The 18234-nt window shown below is 39.5% G+C and overlaps 1 protein-coding gene across 7 annotated transcripts in view; it reads left to right on the top strand.

Moving 5' to 3' along the window:
- Positions 1 to 8757, top strand: part of Septin7 (septin 7) — a 325981-nt gene extending 317224 nt beyond the window's left edge. For all 7 annotated transcript variants that reach the window (XM_075966504.1, XM_075966502.1, XM_075966498.1 and 4 more), the window contains exons 10-13: positions 2466 to 2591; positions 3647 to 3782; positions 6168 to 6307; positions 7700 to 8757. In XM_075966504.1, the coding sequence (XP_075822619.1) occupies positions 2466 to 2591; positions 3647 to 3782; positions 6168 to 6307; positions 7700 to 7739 (442 nt within the window). In that variant the 3' untranslated portion in view covers positions 7740 to 8757. The remainder of the gene's footprint in view (positions 1 to 2465; positions 2592 to 3646; positions 3783 to 6167; positions 6308 to 7699) is intronic.
- Positions 8758 to 18234: the final 9477 nt, after the last annotated feature.

Raw genomic sequence — 18234 nt, 5'->3', positions numbered from 1 at the left:
TTGCACTATAGAAATTGTAACACATTTATGAATGCTAATTGGAAATCATGGAATAGCAAGGTAATTACCATAATGAAAGGGGGCATGATTCACAAAACTCAGAGAGAAGCTAGATAATCAATGAGAGAAAGTTTGACATCAAAGACTTTAGCATCTTTTCCAAGAGAACACATGTCCAGGGTTCTCTGGCAGGAAGTAGATGATAAGGTGAAGATAATAAATGGGTTTACTTCACATTGTAAGAGCATATCAAGTGTGTGAGAATGGAAAGCCTTCACAGCAGTTTCAAGAGTACATGCTTTAGGTTCTGTTGCCAATTGTTCTCTTTCATTTTGATCCTTATGGAGAAATTTCCAAAGAATATAGTACCTCAGGAGTGCATGGTGGTACACTACTTTTTATCTCAGTGCTCGGTAGGCAGAGGCAGATGGACATCTGTGAGTTGGAGGACAACCCACTTACACGATGCGTTCCAAACCACCCAAGGCTACATCCCGTGATCCTGTCTTAAAACAAACAAACACAATGTCTCATGACAGCATATAAAGACTATTTAAATACATCATTGTGCTGCATCTGGATTTTAAATCTATGCTTCTCACTGTCATATCACTTTTTCTTATGTATTTTATATATAAAACCAGTAATTACCTACATATCTAAAACATTGTAGAAGGGGCTCAAAAGCCACTTTGAATGTTCATAGCCTCACAACTGGTAAGGAGGACTTCTTAGTATAAGTATTGCAGAGGAAATTGACCAACTTGCAGGAGGATTTAATAAGTGCATCAGCAAGACATCTCATGCTTGTCTGAAAATATAAATTCTAGCATTGGGCTCAAGAGATGGCTCAGTGATCTAGAGCATTGGCTGATCTTCCTAAGGACATGGGTTCCGTTCTTAGCACCAACATGATGGCTCACAACTCTAACTCCAGTGCCAGGGAATCCAGTACACTGCTCTGCCTGCCACAGGTAATGGCCACACAAGTGATGCATAGTCCCACATGTGGACAACATACCCATATACATAAAATAAAAATCAAATTTCTAGTTTTATTTGCTGTAAGAAGGATAAGTGTTTCATGTAACATCTAAGACAAAGGCACCTACTGTTGTCTAATAAATATTTGAAGGAAGGAAATGTCAATGTCAGTCTAAATCTCAAGTAATTATCTTACAGGCCAACATTAAGACTTATACTTGCTTCTAGGAAAGGTAAATTCAAAGTGTCATTTTGCTAAGAACTGACTGCTGTTGGCAAACCAAGGAAAGCAACTGAAGAAGAAAGATGAAACACTGTTTTGAAGGTGTAGGAGTGAACGGTACAGAAATCACATAGAAAAAAAGAAAAGGAGAGAAGAGAGCAGTGATCAGCAGTGAAAACCTAGAAACTAGAGAAAATTTCTACTGAGTTTTCAGATGGAGGAGTGGATTACAAAAAGAAAACACGGATAAAAGTAAATGCAGCTTTATACTCAGCCTCTGAACTTCAGATTAAGACAGTCACAGAGTAGTAGTTTAGTCAAGTAGGGGATTGCTATGCTAAATGATGCTTTAAATACATGGAGTTTAGCAATATCTTATTTCTATTTATAAATTTACTTTGCTATAATGTTTCTTAATGATGTAGTGATTAAATGAGTATTAAAATATATAAAATACTGGTGTTTTTTTTTCCTTTGGTTTTTAATTTTGGTGTAGTTTTAGGTAATGTCTTTGAACTCTGGCCTGGCTTTGAACTCTCTGTGTAGCTAAGGCTGGCCTGTTGATCTCATTCTGCTCCTTCTATTTCCTAAGTGTTTGAAGTATAGGTGTGCATCACCACATCCTGCTAACAGTAGTGTTTCATGTTAGCATTGTACAATTATCTTTATTCTTTATCTGGAGAATTTCACATAGTGATTCGTTCTTAAATACCATTTATTTTATCTTCTGTATGCAATTGTTACATTATTTAAAGTTCCAGCACCCAGGAGGCAGAGGCAGGTGGATCTCTGAGTTTGAGGCCAGCCTGATCTACAGTGTGAGTTCCAGGACAGCCAGAGCTACATGGAAAAAACAAGCAAAAGATTTTTTAGTTGGTTCTATAGTTGATACATAACTTAATCTGTTGTCTTAAAGGTCCTTATATAAATTAACCTGTAAAAACTCAATATTACCTTGTTAATAATTGTACAAGGGAAAACAGTTTCTGCTAGATTATGAGCTCCAATAGTAATCCACTTTTCATTCTCAATTAAGTTAAACTAGTGGCAATGACTATTTCTTTGGTAGAAAGTTTATTCAGTAGTTTGAGTGATTTAGGGCTCTTGAATTTGGAACCTAAACCTGTTTGTTTTAATCTGCTTTGTTTGTAAATGAAGACATATAAATGACCAATATTTTGTCTGAAATTTTGTCTTGGTGAAGTTTTTAATTGTGCCAAAACTTTTGACATGAGCAAACTCTTGATGTTTATGACAGAACACACATGCAGGATTTGAAAGACGTTACTAACAATGTGCACTATGAGAACTACAGAAGCAGAAAGCTAGCCGCAGTGACTTACAATGGCGTGGATAACAACAAGAATAAAGGGCAACTTACTAAGTATGTATATATATCTGAATATGTATATATTTCTCTACAGAAAAAATGTTTACATGATAAATATTCCATTTCCTATCTTGAAATTCTTGTTACATTAGGAGATTTGAGTTATATTCTCTGTAATAGCAGAAAATTTTACTGTTAAGTTTTATCTTGATAGTTTTATGCCTTACCCGTAATTGTTGGAATGGTTATTTTTCTGTTGTTCTTTTAAATAAAGAACTGTATGTTTCTTGTCTTTTGCCATTCATATTTATAATTCATACAGCATTAAACAAAACAGATAAATATATATTTTGAAGAGAAAGTTACAATCAGTTTCTTGGGCTAACAAGATGGCTCAACTGGTAAGGGCACTTTGAGGTGTCTTTTGGTATGTGGTTGATTTATTATGACACATAGATTTATTATTAGTTTTGAATGCTCTGCCTAGTTTAGGCACATTTCTGGTTAGCTCATTTAATTTAATCTGTTTCTCTTTATCTACCTATTGCCTCGGGGCTTTTTACCTTATCTTATTTTCTTCTTGTTTCTGTGTCTGGCTGGCTAATGGCTGCCACAGTGGGTTGGGCTTCCCTGTATCAATCACTAATTAAGAAAATGACCTACCGACTTGCTTACTGCCCAGTCTTATGTAGACATTTTCTCAACTGAGGCTTCGTCCTCTCAGGTAGCTCTAACTTATATCTAGTCAGAGAAGAAACTAGCCAGGACAATTGTCTTTAGGACTAAGGTACACAAGATTTAGAGAAGCGCCTTCCTAACAGTTTTATTTTAGACTCTGCTTCATAGCATCATTTGATATTTAGATGAACACCTGTTAACCTCTATGGTTATAAGCACATTTATATATTTTACAGTTTCTTCTAAAGGATTCTTTACCCATCTGTGTCACATAAGATTTGGAATTTATGTCAAAATGATGCAAATATTTTTATGCAGCCTAATGTTAATGGCATCTATAGCATCTCATTTGTTTTATCAGCTCATTCAGAATGTAGTATTACAATTTTCTTTTTCAGACCTTAATGTTTTCTCTTAATTGTTGGTAACAGGAGCCCTCTGGCACAGATGGAAGAAGAAAGAAGGGAACATGTAGCCAAGATGAAGAAGATGGAGATGGAAATGGAACAGGTGTTTGAGATGAAGGTCAAAGAAAAAGTTCAAAAACTGAAGGACTCTGAAGCAGAGGTAATCAGTTTTATTAACAGGCTGTCGGTATTTCTTTTAAATAGTATGTTTATTGAAATGTAAATTATATCTATACATTTTCAAAAATAGTTTAATATACTAGTAAAATAAAGTAGAGGAATAAAAGTACTATTTTTTATTATAAAATTACATATTTCAGTATGTAAGGGCTTAGATACAGTATACTGAGTAGGAGGACAAAATATTAAATAGTTAAAATACCTACAATAAATTACTAGTTATAACGAACAATAAGAAACACAATTATAAGTCATTTTCTAAACAAACTAGCATTTTTATCACCTGCCTGTAAATGCCAGTAATTGGTGCCCTTCTTGGGGAGGGACTTGTGAAGAAAGTTGGGCTGAGTTTTCTTTCCCAAATGCCTGCCTATTGAATGTGTCTATTTCTCTTATTTCATAGAGCCCCACTCCAGTATGCTTACCAACATCCCTAAGATAGTTTGTAAACCCTTTTATTTACATGTATAAACATACATATTATATACAAATAAATCATAGAAACCTTTTCAGCTTTTATTCTTGAATCTATTCTGCTGCAATTACTTGACATAACTGCTAATATCTTTAACATCATCGTACGTCATATGCAATACCACGTGTCTGATGTATTTTGTCACTTAGTCCATGCTGTGGACATATAAGATAGATATTACTGCCTATCTTCACTTATCCACATGAGAGAAAGGATAAAATATATTAGTCAACGCTACAGCTGCATAAGCCAGCATAAAGACAATATGTGTATGTGTTTTGATTATGGTTGCTGCCCTAGATAACTTCAGAAGGTATATTTTAAGTTATAATTTATATCCTTTTGATTTAGTTATTATTTTTGTGTGGGTAAATGCATATAGTGGCACTGGTATGGAGCTTAGAAGACAACATGTGGGAGCCAGTTCTTTCCTCCTACCACGTGGAGTCTGGGGATTAAACTCAGCCCCCTTTACCACCTAAGGATCTGTCTTTCAGGCCTGTTGCTTCTTTAATACTTGAAAGATTTTCTACTTCTCAATACAGCTAACTGATTGTGACCTATGCTTTTACTTACAAAATATTCATTTGTAAAATAATTGTAAGTATTACTTACTTGTAAAGAGTAAACAGCTGTGAGCCTACTTCGCCCAGCTTAAAAAATATAACTATGAATTCATTTCAGTTCTGTGTGTCCTTGTCTTTATATGTCTTCTCTCTTTCTTAGAGGAAATTACTATTTTGAATTGTGTGTATGTGATTGCTTTGTATTTGTTTATGCCAACTCTGGTACAAAATTTACAGTCTCTTTTGTTCCATTTTTCATAGTAAATTGCTATCATGGAGAAGGTTTCACCTCAGATTTTACAGACCTTAGAATAAGTGTGATTTCCTTTTATAGGAATTAGATGAAATCTTTGCAGTAGTATTTTTAAAATTGGTTTTTTTGGGTTCACAAAATAAAACAGATTGTACGGAAAGTTACATTAAACTTCAAATTCAAGGTATTAATTTACCAATAAATCTTTAGTGCATATAATTCTGGGGCAACTGCATAATCTCAACAGTCATTCAGCATCTGGTGTAGTGTGACTCAATCTGCTTTTTTTTCTTCTATTTTTTCTCCCTTTTTTTTTCTTTTTCTTTTTAATAGTTGATTGTTTTCTTCAGGAATAGATTGGCTAGTGCTGCAATGGAGTTATTTTTCTGATTATTCATTAGATGTCAGGTTTTTGTTTCTGTAATTAATACCTATCAGCCAGCAATTCTTTACAGCATTAGTTCTTAGCCTTGGAAGGATCATGAGCATAGGATCATTGATCTCTCCATGTAACATCTAAAGGTTCTAATCTAGTGGATCTAGATTATGCCTTAGGATTCTGTATTTTTAGCAAGCACCACAGGTAAAATTTGTATCAAGAAAGGGAGCCACTCCTTTCCAGGGACTATGGGGCATTATCCACTACCAGGATCATTAGAACTTACAGGTCCTTCGTTAACTACTTCCTCTAGCTGCTGGTGTAGACCTCTGAACCTGGAACTAGGAGATTTGGGATTATGTACTCCATATTGTCACCTTCTGATCTGTAGTCCCCAGCTGTCTCCTCGTCTGTTCAACCTCCATTACACTTGTGAATTAGGAAAGACGATGAGCAAACAGTCATCTGTTATAAAATATACACAAATATAAGTTTGTTACATTTATTTTAAAAAGTGGTTATTTTCTGTTTTCCTTTCTGGAGACGCTTGGGTGGCAGATTCTGCAATGGGAGGAATCTCAGCAGTGCTTGCTAAGTGGCACCCTGGCATTGTGACACTGGTGCACACACTTGGCACTAGACTGTCTGTCCTAAATTTATTAAGCAGTTGTTTCATCTGTGATTCCGATTAGCTCCAGCGGCGTCATGAACAAATGAAAAAGAATTTAGAAGCACAACACAAAGAATTAGAGGAAAAACGTCGCCAGTTTGAAGAAGAGAAAGCAAACTGGGAAGCTCAACAACGCATTTTAGAGCAGCAAAACTCTTCAAGGTAACTAATATCAGGATGCCTCAGAAATGGATGTATCAATATTTTAAAGAACTTTTATCTATTTTTGAAATTAAAAGTCCATAGGCTATTATACATCTCTGTTTTAGTTAGGCTTCTATTAATGTAGTAAAGCACCATGACCAACTTTGAAGAGAAGGAGTTTATTTTGGGGCTTACAGTTTTAAAGTGCTAGTTTAGAGTGCTACCATGACCCTCATGACAAGAGCATGGATGGCAGCAGGCAGGTATGGCACTGGAGTAGTAGCTGAGAGCAGAGGCATCATATCTCACAGATGGTTGTGAGCTACCCTGTAGTTGCCGGGAATTTAACTCAGGGGCTCTGGAAGAGCAGCCAGTGTTCTTTATCTCTGAGCCATCTTTTCAGCCCAACACACCTCTTTTTAACAAGGCCACTTCACCTAATCCTTCTCAATTAGTTCACCAACTAGGTGCCAACTATTCAAATAAAAATGTGAGCCTCTACAGGCATTCTCATTAAAACCATTACAATCCCCCAAGCAGAGTTGTTTCCATGGATAAATGTTTTTAAATGAATAGGATCATTTGGTGTACTGTAATAGTATTTTCACCTCCTCAACTCAAGTGTTGGATATGATGTTTCCAGGTGTTGGGATTAAACCTGATGTCTTGCAAATACTAGGCAGAATCTGTGCTTCCTATCCCTTAGGAGATGCTTCAGTTATATGTTTAGAATAAATTCTTTAAGGTAAATATGACACATATAATTTGTAATACTGCTAATTTCTCGAATGTATAAAACTCAATATTTTTTAGACATTAGTTTTCTTTTTTTGATTAGTGTCATTTAAAATTGAAAATGTGAAGTCCCTTTAAGGAGTCTCTGATCCACTTTTCTAGTGAGGCCCTTTCATACTTAACCATTGTTGTAGTACCTTCCTATGAACGTTCTTTGTTTTTTTTTTTTGGTTTTTCGAGACAGGGTTTCTCTGTAGCTTTGGAGCCTGTCTATGAACGTTCTTTCCAAAGAAGAAAACACGTTTGTCAAAGCAGATATAAAGAATGCAGCTGACAGTAAAAAAGGCACCAGAGTTGATCTTTTAAATTTTCTACAATTGAATTTTAGAAAAAAAATCTCTTGTAAATTAAAATGAGTAAAATGGAGCTTCACTCTGTCTTTTACTACTTGTTTTGGAATTTTGTCAAACATTTGATTGTCTAAGAAAATACTTTCTATGTGATAACAGTGGTTCACTGTTTATTTTTAAATGTTTTAGATTTTTTTTTTTACAATGAAAATGTATTTTTTGGAATTCCAACATAGTTGTATTTGGATTAGCTGTTTCTGCCATTTGTTACTTTTGGGTTTTATAATATAGCAACTCATCTTCGTTATTTTCTTTTTTCATTTAGAACCTTGGAAAAGAACAAGAAGAAAGGCAAGATCTTTTAAACTCTATTGACCACCAGTTATGTATTAGTTGCCAATATGCCAGCTTGGACATCAGTGTTTGTTGGATCCGTTTGACCAATTTGCACCAATTTTATCCATAATGATGGATTTAACAGCATGAAAAAAATTATTTTTTTGTTGTTGTTCTCGAAGGAGATTAAGATGCCTTGAATTGTCTAGGATTTTGTGTACTTAGAAATTAACAGCTCTGAGTACCTTTCTACATTTTATTTTTTTCTTTTTTTAAATTAAAAAGATGTCTTCAGTTTAATGCAAGAAAACATTTTACTGTTGTACAATCATGTTCTGGTGGGTTGATTGTTTACAGAATATTCTAAAAGGACTCTGGAAGGTTTTCATTGAGGACAAATTGCCATAATATGATGCAAACTATGCTTCTCTATGATAATTATAATACAGAGGTTCCATTCGATGCAGCCTATACAATAATGTATTTAGTCTAACACAGTGGACCCTATTTTTTGACACTTCCATTGTTTAAAAGTACACATGGAAAAAACCTATATGCTTACAGTGCACCTAGAGCTTTTTATAACAGCCTTTTTTGTTGTTTGTTTGTTTTGGATTCTTTAAATATATATATATTATTCTCATTTAGTGCCCCTTTAGCCAGAATCTCATTACTGCTTCATTTTTGTAATAACATTTAATTTAGATATTTTCCACATATTGGCCCTGCTAAAATAGAATATAGCATCTTTCATATGGTAGGAACCAACGAGGAAACTTTCCTTTAATTTCCTTTTTACACTTTCTGGTAAGTAGCAGGAGGAAAAATGCATTTGTAGATCATTTCTAGGCAAATTGTGAAGCTAACGACCAACCTGTTTCTACCTATACTCAGTCTTTTGTTTTACTAGAAATGGGAATCATGGCCTCTCAAAGAGAAAAAAAGTCACCATTCTGCATTTAGCTGTATCCATATATTGCATACATGTATTTTTTGTTTGTATTGTAAAAAAAATTCACATAATAAACAATGTTGTGATGTAACAAAGTGCAGTGTCTTGCATATTCTGTAGTACGCTGACAGGTTGGGAAGAGCCTTGAATCCCCTCCGAGGGTCTGCTGCGTGACCATCTTGGTAGGCATGTGTATGTGCAGTTCTTGAGTGCTAGCACCCTCCACTGTTACTGCTGCGCATTAGTAAGCTACCTCTGAAAGTGTTTGCCCAATCAGGTTTGGACTGTGTGTAGTCTAGAAACTTCCAGAAACTGTTGGATCTTTTTTCTTTTTTTAAAGGAGTATAGTGTAGTTTTTTATTAAAGTCAAAATAGCTTTTTAAATTAATGACCAAAGCCTAAATAAATGATAATTCTAATTAATGTGGTTTTTACTTAATTCAGAGCCTGAAAGACTGGTCAGAATGTTTGAAAGATGCTTACTGCTTTTCAGAAATACTTAGTTCTGAATTTTAAAATAATAATTAGAAATACTACTTGTTACGGTTTTTGTCTCTTTAAGAGACAAGCCACGCCCACTCCCAACGACCCCTGCACTCCCCCCCCCTCCCCGCCGCCATCTTAGATTCTGTCTGTCTGTCCCCTCTTGGCACACACGTCTCTCTTCTCTCTCGGGCCCTTCTCTGTCTCTCCTTTCTCTTCTCCTTCCTCCACACTCCACACACACACTCTCTTTTTTTCTCTCTCCTCTAAGTAGTAAATATTCAGTTCTGTTCTGTATGATGTGTCTACCCATGTCCCTGCTCACACCTGTTCACCTCATGGTGGGAATACACCGCGCTCGGGCTCACAGCTGCTCTGTGGGGGATCTTGAAGCATTTTTAAAACTACTCATATTAAAGAATTATTACATAAAAATTCACTTCAAGGTGGCTATTTTAAAAGTAGAACTTTAAAAGCATTTAACCACTATTTAGGAAAACCCAATTGTCATTTACTTTTAGGAGATGGCCTTCGTCAATTTGAAATTACCTTATGTGCTTTGTTTTAATACTAAAATACCATCTGCTTTTGGAAAACTGTAGCTTTTTAAAAATATGATATCTGCCCTGGTGACACAGATCCATATCCTAGCTTTGAGGAAGCAGAGGCAGGGTTACCGCTGCAAGTGTGAGGTTAGCCTGGGCTACATGATGAGTTCCAGGTCAGCCTGGGCTAAGAGTGAGACTTTGTCCAAAATAAGTAAATAAATTTAAAAGAAATTGCAATATGTGTTATAAAATAAAATAACTATGGTAAGGAAATTTTTGGATGTCTTTTTGGTTGATTGCCTTTTTCCTAGTGCTGTTTTTTTTTTAAATTTTATTTATTTATTATGTATACAATATTCTGTCTGTGTGTGTGTCTGCAGACCAGAAGAGGGCACCAAACCTCATTACAGATGGTTGTGAGCCACCATGTGGTTGCTGGGAATTGAACTCATGACCTTTGGAAGAGCAGGCAATGCTCTTAACCACTGAGCCATCTCTCCAGCCCCCTCCTAGTGCTGTGTTAAGAGACTAATGTTTCTTTTCAGAAAGGTTTATTAAGAAATTAATAAGTTTGAAGAATAGGAAATGAGAATATTGAGGTCTCCTGCCTAAATACTATTGTTTCTGCAAGCAGTTGTCATGTAGTCTGTGTGTTATTGATAGGACTTCCTTCAATTTACCACTTTTAATGAAAGCAAATGAAAGTCTTTTCTATGCCCGGCCTTTCACTGAGTCATATAAAGTAGCTGTGGAGGTTTACTGGGTTTTTTGAACATCAACTTTTGGATTTTAAGCACAGTGACTACTGTTTTGCCATGTGATTTGTGTTTGTCTGATTTCTGACTGTCTGCTTGCTATCCAGTGGGCTTGACCAGGCTGGTGTTGATCACATGGGAGTGCCTAAACTTCTGGTAGTAGGATTTTACTGCCACCTAGTGGAGGTGGATCTAAGTGATTCTCTTTCCTCTGTAGCTCAGATTGCAATCCTGAAAGCTAGAAAGGGGTTGGGGTTTTGCCTCTCAGGCTCATCTAGGAGTGAAAGTCAGCTGGAGAAAGGAAAACACATGGTTGCTATTAATTCTGCAAGAACACTGTTGACTTAGAAAGTTGCCTAGGTCCCTGGCCCTAAATCGGAGCCTACTTTCTTAGTAAAGTATTTTGGAGAATATATCCATAATTCTGTGTTTACATATATAAAGCTATAAAATGTACTACCAAATTGCTGTGAACATTGAAGTCATTGAAATGTAAGTTTAGCATTTAGTATGCTTCTTGGGAGCCACTGATCTAGGTCTTATGTTGACAGTAGTGTGTAGAGACTCGCTATTACTCAGTACTGCTCTAAGCAAGCACAGTTGACACTGTCTTCCATTTGATTTGAAATCAACACTTGATTGATACTCAGACTGGCATTCAAATAAAAAAGCCTTGATAAACAAGCAGAAGTCCCTGCACTTCATCCAACTTTTCTTTCACGGGCACTTATGAACTGTTTTAGAAAGTAAGTCCATTTTTTTTTTTTTGGTTTTGTATTATGTTTAGCCTTTCATGCTAACGGATTGTTTGCAGATGTAAAAACGGGTGGGAGGCTTTTACTCACCTCAGATGTAGTACCTGACGGGGATGGGTGAACATCCTTGTGTGACAGCATGTGCATGGGTTTCAGGGTATCACTGGGTTTCGTCTGTCAGGCTTGCTGTTCTCCAGTTTAGTAACTGATGCTTCTTGGTGCTTTGTGACTTCAAACCTCATCTCTGAACTGGACACCATTAGTCAGTGTTTTCTCAACTATAAAATTGAGCTCATGTCTTTGCATGTTCCGGGATTAACTTTGTGACTTAATGAGATGTCCAGACCTTGGGGTTAAAGTGTCTGCTGCTGTACATATCTATACCTACTTATTTGCTTTCTGCTTGTTTTTTAAACATTTTGTTTTGCTTTATGTATATGTGTCTGTGTGTATGTATGCTGTGTATTTAGGTGTCCTTGGAGGTCAGAAGGCATCAGGCCCCCCAAAGTTTTCAGTCAGGAGCCACTGGTAGTTGATCTGATGTGGGTGCTAGGAACTGAAGCTGGTCCTCTATGAACGTTAGCAAGCACTCTGAACTGGCGTTTTTCGAGTCATTGAACTCTGGATTTGAAAGTAGGGCACTCTAGAAATCTGGTAACTATCTTAAAGAGGTTAAGAGTGTGAGTCAGAATGAGCTCTTGTGTAAAAAATGAAGTTTACTAGCCATCTCTGGCAGGCACGATGCAGTTTATGATGCCAGCAGTATTGGCTTTTGTATAAATGGTTTTCACCAAACGTGAGGGCTAAGGATTTCCTTTATTTCTTAGATTTTGAGAGCTTCATGGGAAGAATGAGGAATATTATTGGCCTGGGCAAAGGACAGTTGGGTCAAAGGAGACTGTCTGGCTCACAAAGAGCAGGAAACGCTATTGGCCAAGCAAAACCTCTGGGCTCAGTGCAGTTTACAGACCCCTGAGATCTAATAGCATTTGGTCTTCCTGAATCCTTTGTAGTAGTGAGCGTAGGATAGGTGGCACTTTTGTTCATCTGTGGATGTGCGCTATGAGATTGTGGGGAGTTAGGCACAGCTAATAAATCTTCCAGGGTGGAGTCCACATAGGTCCTTGACCTCCAGGCATGAGGACATGTAAATGGAGCACCAAATTCCTGATTGTGGGGTTACTTGGCTACCTTTGAACTTCACCTGTTTCATATGAAAATGGAGTGCAAGTATAGTGAGTGATATTTATGTTTTAATAAAGCTTACTAAAGATCAGAAGGGCAAAGCTAAGCCCCTAGAAGTCAGGCAGCGGTGGCACACATCTTTAATCCCAGGATTTGGGAGACAGGCAATTGGATCTCTGAGTTCAAGGCCACCCTCAGCTATACAAGATCAATACTGAAATCCAGGTGGTGGTGGCAGAGTAACGCCTTTAATCCCAGCACTAGAGGGAATATAAAATGGGAGGAGAGAGAAGGGCTCAGGCAGTTTAATCTGTGGTCACCCGGATTTTCCTGTGATGCCTCTGACGCCCCTAGCTCCTATAATCCCTCCTCATTTTCCTCAGAAGGACTTCCTGAGCACAAGCTCACCCCAGTGTTTGGCCGTGGATCTCTTGAATCTGCCTCCATCAGTCCCTGGATGAAGGCTCTCCCTTGACAACCAGGGTAGTCACCAATCCAATCACGGGGTGGCCAGTTCAAGAGCTATGTATTCACTGCTTCCAGGAGTCTTAGCTGGAACCGATCTTGTAGACTTGTGGAAGTCTCCCTTGCATCAGGCTTCTACCCTACCCTGTAAAGCCTCCTTTTCTAGTCATCTCTCTCAGCACTCCCCCATCCTCCCACCCCAACCTGATCCCTCCAGTCCACCCGAAAAATCTCTTTCCTCTTCCCAGGGAGATCCGTGCATTCCCCCCCTCGCCCACCAGCCCCTGCCCTGGGCCTTCCTTTTTACCTTGGCTTTCTGAGTCTGTGGATTCTAGCATGGTTATTCTTTACAGCTGATAGCCACTTATGAGTGAGTACATACTATGTTTATCTTTTTGGGTCTAGGTTACCTCAAGATGGCTTTTTTCTAGTTCCATTATTTTGCCTTGAAATTTCCTGGTGTCATTATTTTTAACAGCTGAATAATGCTCTGTTGTGTAAATGTGAACATTTTCACTATTTTTCAGTTGAGGAGCATCTAGGTTGTTTCCAGGTTCTGTCTGTTACAAATAAAGCGCTATGAACATAGTTGAGCAAGTGCCCTTGTGGTATAATTGAGCATCCTTTGCATATTTGCCCAAGAATAGTATTGCTGGATCTTGAGGTAGATTGATTCCCAATTTTCTGAGAAACCACCATATTGGTTTCTAAAGAGGCTATACAAGTTTGCACTTGAACCAGCAATGGAGGAGTGCTCCCCTTGCTCCACATCCTCTCCAGCATAAGCTGTCATTTGTGTTTTTTGATCTTAGACATTCTGACAAGTGTAAGATGGTATCTCAGAGTCATTTTAATTTGCATTTCCCTGATAGCTAAAGATGATGAACATTTCTTTAAGTGTATCTCTGCCATTTGAGATTCTTCTGTTGAGAATTCTCTATTTAGGTCTATACCCCATTTTTAAATTGGATTATTTGTTTTTTTATGTCTAGTTTCTCGAGTTCTTTATGTTTTAGAGAGCAGCCCTCTGTCAGATGCAGGTTTATTAAAGATCTCTTCCCAGTCTGTGGACTGCCGTTTTGTCCCATTGATGGCGTCCTTTATCTTTACAGAACCTTTTCAGCTTCACAAAGTCCCTTTTATCGTCCGTCGTAGTGTCTGCCACTGCTGTTCTAGTCAGGAAGTGGTCTCCTGTGCCAAATGCAGTCAAGGCTGTTTCCCACTTTCTCTTCTATCAGGTTCGGTGTAACGGGATTTATGTCGAGGTCTTTGATCCACACAGGCTTGAGTTTTGTGCAGGTTGATAGATAGGGATCTATTTGCATTCTTCTACATGCTGACATCTAGTTATGTCAGCACTGTTTGTTGAAGATGCTTTCTTTTCTCCATTGCATAGTTGTTATAGAATATTAACTAGGCAAAGATGTGTTACATTTGTTTATCCTGCAGAATATCACTTAAACTGTGTAAAGCTGTGATACTTTTGTTTATGCTACATTTGTTTGATGTAAGGATGTGTGTTCAAATATGTAAAATAGGTTACATCAGTTTCACCTTGCCCGCCTAAGGCACCTGATTGGTCTAATAACCCTAATTCTATAGGGAATTCTGGATCCAGTTGTCTCAGAGGCTGCAGCGGTGGCAAAAGCAGCCACTCATGGTGATCCTGAAGTCTTGGCCAGGACGGCTCAGCACCAGTTGACTCCCTGGAACAGGCACCAAGCCTGGAACCCGGCCCACAGCGGCAGTCATCACGTTAGCCCAACAGCTGTTCAAAAGACATAAAACTTGAGAACAGTTAAGGGCAGGATCATTCAAGGTATAATTAGCCATAGACAACCACATGAGAAGCCCTATTTTGGCTCTGGTTTTTCATCTTGCTGTGCTATTAAACAAGGTAGAACCCTGCACAGCCAAGGATCTAAAATTTAAACAGGCACAAATCCACAGAGATACCATCCTGTGAAGAAAGACACTATCCCACATTGGGCTGGACTCTGGAAAAGAAACTCCTGAAAATAATATGCTCTCTGGTCACAAATCATAATACCATGCCAACATTCAGCACAAAGAGAGGAAAATTCAGAAAAATTAAAACACAAACTACCAGATACCCGGGGAGTACTATAATCCCCCTTTTTTGTTTTGTGAATAAAGTCTTTGAGAGTTCAGTGAGCCCATTCCACTGTAGCCTGTTCCTGGGGATTGTAAGGTATTCCTGTCTTATGAAGGATGTCATAAACTGTCACAGGATAATTGAAAGCCTTTGCTGATATCTATTTTAATCAATTTTTGGGCCCCCATGTAGGCAAAAGCTTGGAGACAATGACTGTTTACATCCTTCACCTTTTCCCCCAAGTGGGCGGAGGCAAAGAGCATGCCTGAATAAGTATCCACAGAAACATGTACAAATTCTCATTTACCAAAAGATGCCACATGAGTAACATCCATCTGCCAGATATGATTGGGCAAAAGACACCAAGGATTAGTTCTGCACACAAAGGGCATGCTTTGACAATCTTAAGAGCTTGTTCCTCAGAAATTTTATACGTGAGCCTCAAAGAAGTAACATTAGGATAGAATTTATCATGAGCCTGCTGGGCAGAGGCCAAGTAATTCTGGGGCAGAGAGATTAAGAGAGCGTGGGGCACTGCATTGCCTTCACTAAAAGGGCCATTTAAGCCAGAATGTGCCCGAAGGTGGCTGATATAAATCTTATCTGTAAAACGATTAATAGGTTTAGCTGGAAAGGTAATTAAAGCTAAGTGAATGGCAGCCGATTCTACTATTTGTGCGGACTTGTAGGATACTTTCATTCTAACGGTCTTCTGGGCTGTGACTGGGGCAGCTGTGCCATTGGAGATCCATCTGTAAATACATCAAGGGCGCAATCTCAGGGAGCTAGTGAAATAAATTTAGGAAAGCAACCGGGATGTTACTAATTTACTAGGGGGGTAATGATTGTCAAATTCAGCAGACTGAGAGGTTAGAAAGATGGTCTGCTCTGGGCTAAATAACTGGAGCCAGTTAAGCTGTTTCCTATTGTACGGAACAATCACTTTATCATGGATTTTACTAAACATCCTGAGACTTTCCAGCTAGGCAGGCAAATGATAGGGCTGCACAACCTCTTTGGGAGAGATTTGTCCATGCACCCAGAGAATAGGTCCCTCCTGCCAAAAGACTGCAGTGAGCTGCAAGGCTGTGCAAAAGACCAGCAGAGCAAAGCCTGGCGATAATCAATATAATTTAGATGGGCTTTGGCTAACTGCTGTTCGACTAGTCTACGACCTTCAGGTGTCAGTAGCCTGGGAGACATGGGGTTTGAGTCACCCCCCCAAGATCCTAAATGAGGGTTTTCTAATCCAATTAATTGAAAGTCATTAAGTGTGTGGAGTTGTCTAGTGTTAAGAGTGATTTTTTTGTAGTCAAGCTCCAGTCTGTAGGAGCTTACGGCCCAAACACCAAAAAGGAAATATTGCGCACCCTCCGGAGGACAACAACCAAACCAGACCGCAGCAGTCCCCCACAAAGTGCCCCCAACCCTGCATGCAAATCACATTCCCCCGAGGCTGCAAGAAGAATACCATCCACAATGAATGGCATATAGCTGGGGACATTGCCCCCCCCCCCCCCAGGAGCTGCAAGGCCCTGGAAACACACACAACTGGCACAAAGCCGAACCACCTGCCATGCCCTGGTGCAACACAACCCATTGATAACCTTTGTTGCAGCTCTCTGAAGTCAAGAGAGGGAAAACTGAAAGCAAACTTGGGTGAGTCCTCAGGATGCAAAGGAATAGTAAAAAGCAGTCCTTGAGGTCAGTCACCACCATGTGCTAATCCCTAGGGATAGCCACAGGTCTGGACAATCCTGGCTGTAATGATCCCATAATTTTAACCTGCCTAAGGTCCTGCAATAGTCACCAACTGCCAGATTTCTTTTCCCAAGAAGTGGATGGGACCACATGCCCAGCAGCTAACTGTTTTGGATAAGCTGCTGAGCAACCGGTAACCTTTCCACTGATAGGGGCCACCGTTCACCAACACTGGCCCGGCCTTTCTCCCTGTGATGGGAACTGCAACATGTGGCTCAACAGTGACCCTTAGAATAAATTTTCCAACCTCGTTCTGTCCCTGCCACACGCCACAGTCAATCCTTCCCGTTGGCAACAGCCTGGGGATCCCCCTGGGGATCTCTGCCCAGCCCCTACTCGGGGCTAAAGCCCTGGTCTGTTAATGTATACCACACAGGTTTAGTGGCCAGAACTGCCCCCGCAGCTTGCAAATCCTACCGGGCATGTGCCACTTACAACCAGTGGCACAGCTCCACCAGACCAGGTACCGACTAGGCCAGGGCAACATGCCTCCGGCTGCCACCGAGAGCCAGGGCAGCAGACACACTCAGGGACCCTCTGCGACTGCCGCATGGGCTCCTCGGGTTCTGCAGGAAAACTCTCTGCTCAGGCCGCTTGGGTGCGCAAAGCCAGAGACCACCACTGTCTTCTGGGCCTCTCTGCAAAGACTCACAGTGGCTGAATGTCACAATCCTGCCGCCCACCATCATGGCACTGGAAGAGGCTCGGGGCTGGTGGAGGGGTGGTGCCTCGCAGCTTGGAGCAGGGCCATAGCCCCAAGGTGGCTGGTGCAGCAGTTGACCAGCTCTCAGGAATCATGGAAGGGGCCGAGCTCGCCACCTGCACCCTGCTCATTGGGCCCACAACCTCTAGAGAACAATTTTTGGGAATTTGGGCGTAGCTCTCTCTTAAACTACTTTCTGCTGTTTGGGAGCACTGTATCTTTAGGGGGTATTCACAGAGACATTTCAAGAGGTCTTGGTGTATCAAACCACGTTAGCCTGGAATGAATCCACAGGTTCTCATCCTTTGTGGAGACAAAAGCAGAACCTCTTTTCCAAAGCAACAAATTCTTAAACCCGTATTTAAGTCCAGATACCTTTCTTAGCAATTCCCAGAATCAAATGTCTTTCTCCAGTCAAAAACACAAAAGACAACATAATAACACACATCTGTCCATCTTTTCTTCTTTTGATCTGACTATACTCTGTCTCTTTTAAAACTTACTCTTTACTTTGTCTCTTTAAAAAACTTTGAGGCCTTCAGTTCACCCTCCCGCCTCCTCTTTATTACTTTCCTGCTGGCCAGCCTTCCGGAGGGCGTCCCTCAGAGAACCTCCAGTTCCCTATCTCAGCGGTGACTCCTGTGGTGGTGCCAGCACCACCTGGAACCTCTATCAGGCAAGAATCTGGGGATAAAAAACACATATACACCATATAATCCATCGTCACTATTCCCAAGGGTGATCTTCTCAGCATCTCCCTAGTTTCTGATCTCTCTGGGAGCCACCACTTGTAAACAGCTG

Source organism: Microtus pennsylvanicus, chromosome 3, assembly GCF_037038515.1.
Source record: "Microtus pennsylvanicus isolate mMicPen1 chromosome 3, mMicPen1.hap1, whole genome shotgun sequence".
In the NCBI taxonomy this organism is placed as follows: Eukaryota; Metazoa; Chordata; class Mammalia; order Rodentia; family Cricetidae; genus Microtus; species Microtus pennsylvanicus.
Note: the sequence above shows the minus strand (reverse complement) of the source record. Positions and strands in the feature narration are given on the sequence as shown.